We start from the raw sequence: 13,393 nt of genomic DNA, 5'->3' as shown, positions 1-13,393 counted from the left end.
TGCTGGGCATGGCATTTCATTCTTTTTATGTCTGAGTAGTATTCCATTGTGGAGAAGGAAATGGCAACCCACTCCAGTGTTCTTGCCTGGAGAATCCCAAGGACGGGGGAGCCTGGTAGGCTGCTGTCTATGTGGTCGCACAGGGTCAGACATGACTGAAGCGACTTAGCAGCAGCAGCAGCAGCAGTATTTCATTGTATATACAATGCATATACAGTTGTATATTCCAAATATACAAACAGCTCATATAACTCAACAACAAGAAAACCAAAACAGCCCAATTAAAAAATGGGCAGAAGACCTAAAGAGACATTTTTCCAAAGAAGTATAGATGGCCAATAGACACATGAAAAGATGCTCAGCATAGCTAATTATGAGAAACACAAATCAAAACTACAGTAAGATACCACCTCATGTTGGTCAGAATGGCCATCATTAAAAAAAGCCTACAAATAACAGAAGCTGGAGAGAACTAGAAAAAAGGGAACTCTTCTACACTGTTGGAGGGAATGTAAGTTGGTGCAGCCACTATGGAAAATAGTATGGATATTTCTCAGGAAACTAAAAATAGAATTATCATATGATTAAGCAATCCCACTCCTGGGCATATACCCAGGCAAACTATAATTCAAAAAGATCATGCGGTGGGAATGCAAACTAGTACAGCCACTATGGAGAACAGTGTGGAGATTCCTTAAAAAATTGCAAATAGAACTACCTTATGACCCAGCAATCCCACTGCTGGGAATACACACCGAGGACACCAGAATTGAAAGAGACACATGTACCCCAATGTTCATCGCAGCACTGTTTATAATAGCCAGGACATGGAAACAACCTAGATGTCCATCAGCAGATGAATGGATAAGAAAGCTGTGGTACATATACACAATGGAGTATTACTCAGCCGTTAAAAAGAATTCATTTGAATCAGTTCTGATGAGATGGATGAAACTGGAGCCAATTATACAGAGTGAAGTAAGCCAGAAAGAAAAATACCAATACAGTATACTAACACATATATATGGAATTTAGGAAGATGGCAATGACGACCCTGTATGCAAGACAGGAAAAAAGACACAGATGTGTATAACGGACTTTTGGACTCAGAGGGAGAGGGAGAAGGTGGGATGATTTGGGAGAATGGGAATTCTAACATGTATACTATCATGTAAGAATTGAATCGCCAGTCCATGTCTGACGTAGGGTGCAGCATGCTTGGGGCTGGTGCATGGGGATGACCCAGAGAGATGTTGTGGGGAGGGAGGTGGGAGGGGGGGTCATGTTTGGGAACGCATGTAAGAATTAAAGATTTTAAAATTAAAAAAAAATAAATAAATAAAATTGACTCAAAAAAAAACAAAACAAAAAGATCATGCACTTCTATGTTCACAGAAGCACTATTCACAATAGTTAAAACATGGAAATTACCTAAATGTCCATTGATAAATGAATGGATAAGAAAGATGTAATACATGTATACAATGGAATACTACTCAGACATAAAAAGAATGAAATGCCATGCCCAGAAACATGGATGCAATTAGAGATTGGTTAAGTGAAGTAGCTGAAGTAAATCAGAAAGAGAAAGACAAATATTATATATCACTGATAAGTGAAATCTAGAATATGACACAAATTAAACAGAAACAGAATCAAGAGTAGAGACTAGACTGGTGGTTGTTAATGGGGAGGGTGGTGGAGAGGGATGCATTCAGAGTTTGGGATTAGTAGATGGAAACTGGTATATATAGAATGGATAACAATAGGTTCCTACTGTAGAGCCCAGGGAACTGTATTCAACCTCCTGGGATAAACTATAATGGAAAGGAATACAAAAAAAGAATGTATATAAATATAAAGCCCAGTCATTTTGCTATACAGCTGTAAACACAAAACTGTAAATCTACTATGAATGTTCTTCAACTAAAAACACAAACAAACAAAAGACACTATGGGGTAGCACAGAGTCGGACATGACTGAAGCGACTTAGCAGCAGCAGCAGCAGCAGCAGCAGCAGCAGCAGCAGCAGCAGCAGCAGCAGCAGCAGAGTTTTCTCTGATAAAGTAATAATGCCCTGGGATTGAAGAAAGTGAGGGAATGAAAAAGGAGTCAAAGTGTTACTCAGTGGGTCACCAAGTACAAAAGTGTTGAGATGGGAGTCCATGAGACATGTTTGAAAAAGAGGAAGGAAGCCACTAGTTCTAAAGAGCAGTAAGCAAGGGAGATTTTGCGGGAGATGAAGTTGAAGAGAGCTTTACCCTGAGGCAGGGAGGGATTAGAAGGGAGTTCCCTGGTGGTACCATGGTTAAGAATCCATCTGCCAATGTAGGGTACACAGGTTCAATCCCTGCTCTTAGAAGATCCCACATGCCTCAGAGCCACTGAACCACAACCACTGAGCCCATGTACCCTAACTATTGAAGCCCATGCCTAGAGCCTGCACACCATAAGAAATAGCAGAGCAGCTGCTACCCATTACAACTAGAGAAAGCCTGTGTGCAGCAACAAAGATGGAGAGGAGCAAAAATAAAAAGCGATTAGAGGGTTTTGAGCAGACTGACACAATCTGGTTAACAGTCCAAGGGCTCTTCAAGAGCTGTGGGTAGAAAACACACTACAGTGGGGCTAAGGTGGGAGAAAGGAGGCCAGGAGAGATGTTGGTGGGATGCACAAGGGTTAGTGTTGTGAAGTGTTAAAAGATGGCTGAAATCTGTGATACATTTTCAAGGCAGAGCTGATAGGGTCTGCTGAAAGATTGCTGGGGCATGAAAGAAATGTGAATCATGCTTTAAATGAGGGAAATCTGTGATTGCACCTTAAAGAATGACTTCATGACAATAGTTAATATCCATACCAATCAATGTTGGTCCCACTAAGGCAGCTGGTTTTTTTGGTGAATTAATGCACAAAGAGCTAGGTAGTGGTAGTAGTGACAACCCCTACAGATTATGAACATTTATCAGCAGGTTGGATGCAGTGTTCACATCAGGAAGCTGGGAAATGACTGCTGATAAAAGATCAACAGAAGGCAGAAATACAAGTAAGAAACAGCCAAATTCACCTAAGATAGGTGGAAACTGGTAATGCAGGATAGTTTAAGAAATAGCAATTGTTCAAGTGTTGGAAGAAGATACCTTCTGAAGGAAGTGTAGATTCATAAAAAAGTGGCTTATAATAAAGTAATGGTTAATAAGAATATAGGTGCTGAAACCAGAATACTCTGGTATTAATTTTGACCAAATAATTTAATCTGTCTTAATTTCCTTGTCTGTCAAGTGGACTTTTATCAATCTTGTGATAGCATTAGGAGGACTGAAAGATGATAATATAAATAAAGCTTACCTCAAGCTTATAAATTTTAATAACTCTTGCTTATTATTATTACCAAAGAGAGACTACCTTTCTTGATAGGATGAAGGAAGGGAGTTAAACATGATAGATTCTGGCAGGAACAAAATATCAAAGGTTTCCATTTAAACAAAGAACTGCATTAGACCACCTGGAAAGCCCTCACGCTTCAAGTTCTAAACAATCTCTACATAACACACTTTCCCATCCTGTGAGTTTATTTATTTCATCATGAAAGTGATAAATGAGGAGCTGTAAAGATCATAAATACCTGCCTTGCTGCTGTTTCCATCTTTCAAAAATCATCAGGAACTGTTACTTCGATTTAGTTCTGAATAAAGCCCTCTGAAGTGTGAACTTGGGAAAAACTGATCATTTTAATTTTAAGATACATAATAGCCTAGGAAAAAGTCTTGTTTATGATTGTAGATGTTAAACTTCAGAGTGGCAATTTAAAAAATGTCCACGGATTGGGTGCAAATTCATGATCAGAGATTTTATAAAGAATGAGGGATCAGTACCTATAAGACACAGAATTCCAACAATACAAACACAATTATCTATCCCAATAAAGAAAAAATTAGAAAGTGTACTAAGTCATTGCTGCACAGGGAGCTCTGAGCTCACACAGCTAAATTTTAAGGCACAACAACTTGGGGATAACATTGGAAAGGACAAGTCTATTGGCTCATCTAACTGAGATGAAGAAGGGCCTGGAGAATTTAGGAAAATGCACCTGTATAAACATAATGAAATTTAATAGGAATATTTATGAAGTAGGACTATGAGAAAACATATACAAGTCTAGGTAGATAATGCATATGGCTTATATAGAAACATAGTGTGGGCATATAAATAAAATACAGCCTTACACTCAGCATCATAAAGTCAGTTGGACAAGTACAGAAACAGGCCTGGCTTAAAAGCAACTCCTTTGAGAGAGACCAGAGGGGATAAGCTGCTGGTAAACTGTTCCAGTGCCAACAGTGTCTGGCAGATGTTCAAAAAGCAAATGCAAACCCAGGCTGCATTAATTGAGGCCCAGCAGGAAAGGTGCTAGCTTTGGTCTCTGTGCTGATTAGAAAATATTTGGAATATTAGGCTCAATTCTGAAAAGATTTAGAGAAAAACTCTAGTTCTCCCAAGGAAGGTTATCAGAATGATGAAGTATCCAGAAGTCATGTCAGACAGAAATGGTTGAAAGGTTTAGACAATTTAGGCAGTAAAAGGATGATTTATGAGGTTCACACATGTTGGCTTCAAATCTTTGAAGGGTCATGGAGTAGAATAGAAGAAGGCTTAGGTTTACTGTGTATAAGTTCCATTTTGCAGAACAAGTACCAGTGGGTAGTGTTGTAAGATTACATACAGGGCTATAAGGAAGCATATTCACAAAGATTCTCGATTTATTGGAACTGCTTCTAAGGGAACAGTCTTCTCAGTAAGGTAGTGAAGACTTTCACTGGCAGTGTTCTGATAAAAGGTGGATGGTCAATTAGAATTTATTTTATTTCATTTGCTTCTCATAACAATCATGAATTAGAAAGGCATTTTATGTTTATTTTTATTAGTTGCCCAATAAAAGCAAAAAAAAAAATCTCTGTTCTTTAGTCGTTATAAATTTTCTAAGTCATAAAAGAACGCTGAGCAATGAAGAACTGATGCTTTCGAACTGTGGTGCTGGAGAAGAATCTTGAGAGTCTTGTGGACTGCACAGAGATGAAATCAGTCAATCCTAAAGGAAATAAACCCTGAATATTCATTGGAAGGACTGATTCTGAAAATGAAGCTTCAATACTTTGGCCACCTGATGCAAAGAGCCAGCTCATTGGAAAACACCCTGACTCTGGGAAAGATTGAGGTCAGGAGGAGAAGGGGGTGACAGAGGATGAGATGGTTGGATGGCATCATCGACTCAATGGACATGAGTTTGAGCAAAGTCTGGTTGATACTGAAGGACAGGGAAGCCTGGCATGCTGCAGTCCATGGGGTCACAAAAAGTCAGACACATGACTGAGTGACTGAACAGCAACAAATTTCTCAAACAGCTACTATGATGAGGCAAATTGTAAGATTAGGCATTACATTGATATATGTAAAACAGCTGCTGCTGCTGCTGTCGCTTCAGTCATGTCTGACTTTGTGCGACCCCATAGACAGCAGCCCATCAGGCTCCCCCGTCCCTGGGATTCTCCAGGAAAGAACACTGGAGTGGGTTGCCATTTCCTTCTCCAATGCATGAAAGTGAAAAGGGAAAGTGAAGTCACTCAGTCGTATCCAACTCTTCGCGACCCCATGGACTGCAGCCTTCCAGGCTCCTCCGTCCATGGGATTTTCCAGGCAAGAGTACTGGAGTGGGGTGCCATCGCCTTCTCCAGTGATGTGAAACAGCACATGTACACTAAATGGCCCCCAAAATAAGATCTAGTGTTGAAATATAAGTAAAATAAAATTACCTTAAAGCTGATTAACATTGATAATCAACCTAAGCTCTTAGGTGTGCGAAGAATAAATTAATGACTAATTTACAATGATTTTACATTAAGATATTAAATAAATTTCTTTTGTTAGACTCATTTCATCTTATGGCTTACTAGGTTTAAATAAAAAATAAACATATATATAATAATTATAGCCTCACGAGATGCAGGAACATTAAATTTTGAGCTCTTTAAAAAGAAAAAAGAAAATCATTTGTTGATTTGGGCAAAGTTCTTACTGTACTAACAAAAATGAAAGTTTATTTTTAATTACTAATTTTAAACAAACCCCAAATTTCATGGCTATCATTCCAGGTACCTAAAGCATTGGATTCTGAATTTTTCATGAGCAGCTATTTATATCATAAAATATTTAGAGATTTGGGCACATAGCATCATTTTTCTTATCTTTATCAATTGAATATAAAAATTATATCTTTTTTTTACTTAATATTCATGTTTCCACCCTTTTATTGAATATCTATGACAGATCCTCCATATGTGTTATCTCTAATCCTTACATTAATTCTGCAAGATAGCTATTATTATTATGCATTTATTTTGTAGACGAAGAAAGCAAACTTCTGAGGATCAGGAAACTGCAGAAGGTCACTGAATGAATTAGCAGCAAAGCTGAGATTTAAGCCTGGGTCTGCCTGCCATCAGTCTGTCTTTTTTATTCATTTCATACTGTTTAGGGAGAATGGGTTGTAGAATAAAATCCATATATTATGGCAAAACAAGAAAAATTTAAACAAAAATTCTTTTCTGCCCGTTTTGACCTCCTCTATCCCACCACTGTGTATTGTATTTTTGCATTATCAACCAGACCCGCCCGCCCCCATGGGCAGAAATACTGCTCAACCATTAACAGGGACATTCTCCTAGCACAAAGACAACTCTTTAAAAGATAACATTTCTTCTTCAGCTTGTAAGGAGTCACGTGACCCACTATGATGTCGCTTAGATCTGGAATATACAAAAAGTCAATAATATGTAATTTGATGTACAGCCCTCAAAAAACTTATAGAACTGTGCCTTGATTTCTAACAGGTAGAATAATTTCCAGCGTTTTCTGAGATGCTTGTCCCAGGTTAAAAACCTCAAATTTGGCTCAAATAAAATTTTCCATTTATTTCTTAGATTGACTGGTTTAATTTTTTTGTCCCAAAAGTGTAAAGCCCATCTTTCATTTCATTATTTGATTTAGAAAACTATGAAATTATTGAGTAAAAGGCACAAAAGTCTCGCCAGAATCTGTTGTTGATCCTACTTTCAGTCTACTGGTTGGGCAAAGGAGTTTCCAAGAATAAAAAGGAAAATGAATCTGACCTCTCTCACAAACTCTTTAAGTTGCAAGAAAAGGAGAAAATCTATATCTGATAAGATCATCTCATCTAAATATAGAGGAAATGAGCCATAAATTCAAATTCATTTTTGCAAAAACTGAATTGTGAAACCAAAGCTGGCATACTGCCTACATTTCTCATTATAAAAGATGTACTATGGCTGTAGAAGAGGAACAAAAACAGAAAAGGGGATGAGAGAATTTAAAATTCATGAGTTTTAATCTAAAAATACTAGATTTTTGGTGAGTGAGGTGGCTGGCTGGGGAATGCCAGAGGAATTAAGAAAGGCATATACAGTAAGCAGTGTGCCTTGCATATTATCATGTGTGACTATGAGCTCAAATAGGAAGGACAATATATTAGGATGAAAAAACTCACTGATTTGACACTCACTTTTTATATCCTTTTTTTTTTTTTTTTGGTCCTTTTGACTTTCTTTTACCTGTAGATGATTGCTGAGAAACCAACAGTTAAAACTTCCTGACTTTTCAAGGAAAAGGAAAAATATGGTGACCGTAAGCCAGGAGAAGAGAAAGCTGATAGCGGAGGCAGTAATGAGTTTTGTATAGATAAAGGGATAGAATATGAATGACAGGGAGAGATTATGCATTTCCACTGAGACTAGGGAAAGAGGGAAAGAGAGAGATTGTGCATTTCCATTGAGACTAGGGAAAGAAGGCAAGTCAAATATAAGAAGGGTGCCCTATGGACTTAGAGACACAAGAATGATTTTTTTCAGTGAAATAATGTTTCAAAATTATAGATACCCTGCAAGTGTTTCATAGAATGGTTTAGGTTCAGTACTGCCCTGAAAAAGGAATAGCCTTTCAATGACCTTTTTCAGCTCACGATTAAAATTTTGATTACTAGTTTTCTCATTATCTCTCAAGATATATGTAGAATCTGACTTGGCGCTTTTAACTTGGGAATTTCTGTTTTACAGTCTTCTGCCCACAGTATTTCATTTTATGATGCAGAAAGTCAGGGGAGATAGATGATCTTGATAGTCTCCTCTGCAACAGAGCTCCTCACTTCATTTAAATGGAAATGTGCATTTTCATGGAAATTCAGGCCTGTATTGATGAACAAAGATAAGCTGCCACTATTAAATATAATAGTGATATAAAAAAAAGTGTTCTAGAAAACGTATTTTTAAAAATAGTAAAATTTACACTGACAGGAAAAACATTTTTTTAAGAATATATGCATAAGGCAATATGTATAGCCTAGAAATAGGATAAATTAAATTTTCTAAAATCTGTCCCATAGTATTTGAATGGTTATAAAGTTGAAAACCCAGGACAAAGGTTGTGAATGGCAGGGTGAATACATATGTCTTTGATAAGCACAGCGACTTAATATGAATAAACTAATTAGCACAGTGCCTTTTTATAAGTAGATATTAGTCATGTAATAAACATTTTCCAGTAGACTTGTTAAGAAATGTCATGGGTTAGGTGTGGTATTATTTTCCACACTCTTTTCTGTTTTAAAATTTTAATGTGACTATTTTGGGGTTCACTTTTTAATAACACATTTAAGAAATACTTGATATACATGGCTTCCCTGGTGGTTCAGACAGTAAAGAGTCTGCCTTCAATGTGGGAGACCCCGGTTTGATCCCTGGGTCAGGAAGATCTGCTGGAGAAGGAAATCACAATCTGCTCCAGTATTCTTGCCTGGGAAATCCCATGGATGGAGGAGCCTGGCAGACTCCATGGGGTCACAAAGAGTAGGACAGGACTGAGCAACTTCACTTTCATTTTTAATGATAATACATAGTTTCTCCCAACTAGAAACCTGCAAAGCATTCTTAACTATTTCTTTGCCAAAAAACATGCAGGTCATGGAGATTCTTCCTCAGCAATGACTTGTGAATCTAGGTATCCTTCTCACTGCTACTCTCAGTGGCTTCATGGGATCTGATATTAACATCTTTCACCTGACAGTTGCCAAGATCTGATATCTCACCTCTCTTTCCAATCCTCCCCACAACACTCCCCTCTCTACAGAATCTACATTTCCCCTTCAGTCACTGAATTTACTCTTCCAATGGGAATAGGGATACCTAATGCACACAGATGAGGAGGAAATGGAATCTGAGAAGAAACAAATAGGTGGGGGAAAAATAAAGAATATGAAACAACCAGAGGAAAGTATTTACAGTAAAACATTGGGCAAGTAACAAGTTGTGCAATTACATTCCTGAGGTTCAGGGCAGGTCATCCCAGTATGTGCCACTCTGGCAACATGGAGTATTTTGAACTGAGGATAATCAAGGCCCAACAGACTGAAGGAGATCCTTATACCATTCCCTTAACTGTCTCAGCCCACTTAGATGGAGGGCCTGGTCCAGAAGAGAGCTAACACAAAGTTAACTACAAAGACTAAGGGTTAGTTGCCTAAACTTGCAGGGGAGTGGGGGCAGGGCCTAGAGATCAAATTCTTCTGTAACCCATCATCTCTGTAAGGCTTGGCAAATGTTTGCTTACTGAAAGTCTGCTCTTTCTATCCTCTATGAATAGTCTTCCTTCCTTTGAAACCCCAGACCCCACCCTCTTCTTCTCAGCTCAAAATGGCATACAAGCTTCAGTTGCCTGCCTGTCAGGGGGAGCCTCTCGTTATCCTCTGTGGGGTTTTTGTAGTACACAATTAGATTTGTTTTCTCCTATTAACCCATCTTACGCCAATCTGGTTAACAGACCAGCCAAAGACCCTAGAAGGATGGAGGAAAACTTTTCCTCCCTTACAATGTCATGAATGTTAGAAAACTATTAATTCCTTAGATTGATGATGATGATGAAAGTCACTCAGTTGTGTCCAACTCTTTGCAACTCCATGTTCTATACAGTCCATGGAATTCTTCAGGCCAGAATACTGGAGTGGGTAGCCTTTTCCTTCTCCAGGGGATCTTCCCAAACCAGGGATTGAACCTAGGTTTCCCACATTAGGCAGATTCTTTACCAGCTGAGCCACTAGGGAAGCCCAAGAATACTGGAGTGGGTAGCTTATCCCTTCTCCAGTGGATCTTCCTGACCCAGGAATCAAACTGGGGTCTCCTGCATTGCAGGCTTTTTCCATACTGCTGCTGTGGGAAGTACCCACATATTCATTAGACTTTCCCAAGTAAATAGAGTTTTAGGAATGTGACTTAATGAAGTTAACCAACAGTAGAGTAGTACAGGCTAGGGGCACAAAGAGGGAAGTTATAACACAATAGCTTTTTCTCATACAGCATTTTTATTTTTATGATTCTTCTGAAGATAGACAGTAAAAGATCACTTGGCCTATTGTTTGAAAGTTGAAATAGTTGAAGATGAATAAATATAAGAGACACTGATGTTAACTCTATATATCTATACTTCTTTCTTTGCCAAATGGAAAGAATCCCATTGTGACTTGTAGAGTTCAGACAGGTTAGGGAGATCATGACATTAAAATAGTCTCTTTAATAGTTATTGCTTGCTTTGGCAGTATCTGTCATATTTTTATAGGATAAAATTATATTTTGGTTAAAACCCAAACAATAAAGAAAAACTGAATGTATCTGCTTTGCAAACTACAGAATGTCACCTGCACTAGCCATCTGGCTCTACGAGGATTGAGTCATAAGCCACTGCAGCCACTGACCTCTAATATACCCTAAAAGGATTTCAGGGGAGAGATCAGGAATGAGGCACTCTGTGCTCTGGGAAAACTGGCAGAACAAGACTTCAGTGAGTTAATTTTTTGGAGAAATTTTTTATGAACCTGGATTCTTGTATCTTCCCAAACTTAGAAAAGCACTAAAACCATTAACTAAGATAATTGTGCCTCATGACTGGCAGCTACCTTCTAGGGAGATAGGACATGTTTGTCTGGTTGTAGGTACCCCATTTGTCAAATCCCCATTTACTTTTTCATAACAGTTTCTCAGAGCTATTGAGAGGCTGTCTTCCAGGCTACAGTTTTTAATAAGACAATGAATGAACTCAATTTACAGTTTCTAAATTGTGCTTTTTTTTTTTCAGTTGACAGTTTACACCTCAGATACTTGATGCTTATCTCTCAACATTATGATTTCAGACATTGGTGCTTAATCTATGCACAAAAGTTTATAAGAAATAATTCTCCTGAATCCCCTTGAGAATGGAATAATACCAAATAAAAGCTCATACGACTTTTTCTCAGGGGCCAGAGGAAGAAAGCCAAATATAGGGTTTAATGGAATCACTCGACCTCCTTTTTTTTCTATTTCTCTGCTGTCTTAAGGAAACGAACTCCCAAACTAAATGGGTATAATCAGTCACTCTTTTCAATTATGCCTTTAATGCCTATCGATACACTTTATGTTGGGCAGAAGAGAATAGAGAATCTGGTTCCATTCCAGGTTCTTAATCTTTCTGATAAGACAGCCTCTATGGCTATAAAGCATTAAGATTTAAGTGTATAGGACCCTTGTGTCAGCTTTCAGAGTGAGAACAGGCCTTGGAGGAGATATGACCCATGAGGCAATGGGAGTGAAATGACATAAGAAAGGGCTCTCTTCAAATATTCCTGAGTTCTCAATACAGTGCTAGCTCTCTGTATATCTGGGCAACAGTCAGCTTCTTGGGTGTAGTCAGCCAGAACTTTGAGTTTAGAAGGGTCCTGCTGTTTGTTGAATGCTCTGTTGTCACCGTCTTGAAATTCTTAATAGTCTTTTTAACAAAGAACTCTACATTTGTTAGGGCAAGGAAGCCCGGAGTGCTGCAGTCCATGGGGTTGCAGAGAGTCAAACACAACTGAGTAACTGAACAACAATAACTACATTTGTTGTTTGCACTGGTCCCTGCAAATTATGTAGCCAGTCCTGGTGAAGAAGAGTTTTGAAATAAAGAAAGCCTTAGCTGGAATGGGATGCTCTGCTCTCTCTAAAGGATTACACAGATACCTAGCACCTAGAGGAGACTGACATCGTCCTTCAGGATCCAGTCTTTCTCTATTTAGTAGCACATTCTGCTCCTCCTTTTAGCTGCATGCATGGCTGCCCAGTCAGAGATTATATTTCCAAACTCTCTTGCTTTTAGGTGTATCCACATGATTGTATTTGGATTATTGATTCCTGTTTGCTATTTCCAGGTTATTACTTTTAAGACAAAGCTAATTTTCCTAAAGGCAAAGTGAAACAGCCAAAACCCCTTCCCTTTCCTTCTCAGAGATCAGAAGGTAGCTGTGCTGGTGATTAGCCTTTACCATTCAGAGGAGGAAAACATGCTAGGGGAAGGCAAAGCAAAAAGTAGGAGGAACTCTGGTCCTTTCAAGACCTTCTGAATGGCAGCTTCTCTGACAGCACGGATTATTCATCTTGTCCTTTGGACAAGGACTTGAAAGAGGAACACGTTTTTATTCTGAGGTCTCTTTGTTATATCGGCTTGGCCTCTAACCCAACTGTACAGAAGAAATTCTTCGGGACTGATTCAAAATAAATTTGTATTTATCTAGAACAACGGAATAATATAGTGTTCTGAGCATTTGAATATTCTACATAGGGACAATCATTAGTTTGCATTAAAGTGATATAAAAATATATTGAACCAAATTTTATATTCAGTGAGTCTCAGAAGACTTCTGAATCTTGCAGAAGCTCAAGGTCATCACTGTGAATACTAATTATAGTATATGTCTGTAGATGCTGGGGAGTAAGTACAATAACCTATGAAAAAACTCCTGAAGTTGCATTTACAAAATAAATTCCTCTAACAGGATGTTAAAAATGTTTGTGAATTTTCTCATTGTTTGGAAACTTAATTTGGGAAACTGCAATACTTTTTAAAACAATAACATCATATATACAAGATAATTTTACTTTGCATTAAATTTTTTTTCACTGACTAAACCTGCTAAGATTTAAAATATTATGTTGATAAACCAGTTACAAAACCATCAAGGAATCATAATTTCGAAAGTGTAGACTTGAAATTTACCTGCCCCAATGACTCTCTCAATGCGTATTCTTGACGGATCAATCTCCTTTGCAAATTCATGGATTGCTAGGGATGGGTCTTCATATGTATCTGGATCTATGTAAGTTTTAATTCCTGGGAAGCGTACTGCAACAGAATAAAAGACTGAATTAGTTTAAGAGTATTCTAGCAAATCACACATCCTGTGAATAGTTAAAATGAGGAGTGACATACTAAAGTTGTCATTCTTTTTTTTAAATTGAAGTATAAATGACTCACAATATTATG

At 38.0% G+C, this 13,393-nt stretch overlaps 1 protein-coding gene across 1 annotated transcript in view; it reads right to left on the bottom strand.

Moving 5' to 3' along the window:
- Window positions 1–13,393, bottom strand: part of EPHA6 (EPH receptor A6) — a 975,318-nt gene that overhangs the window by 272,594 nt on the left and 689,331 nt on the right. The window contains exon 11 of the mRNA XM_069550620.1: window positions 13,127–13,252. Within this exon, the coding sequence (XP_069406721.1) occupies window positions 13,127–13,252 (126 nt within the window). The remainder of the gene's footprint in view (window positions 1–13,126; window positions 13,253–13,393) is intronic.

The sequence above is a fragment of the Ovis canadensis genome, chromosome 1 (assembly GCF_042477335.2).
Source record: "Ovis canadensis isolate MfBH-ARS-UI-01 breed Bighorn chromosome 1, ARS-UI_OviCan_v2, whole genome shotgun sequence".
NCBI lineage: Eukaryota > Metazoa > Chordata > Mammalia > Artiodactyla > Bovidae > Ovis > Ovis canadensis.
This window is presented reverse-complemented; position numbering and strand designations above follow the sequence as displayed.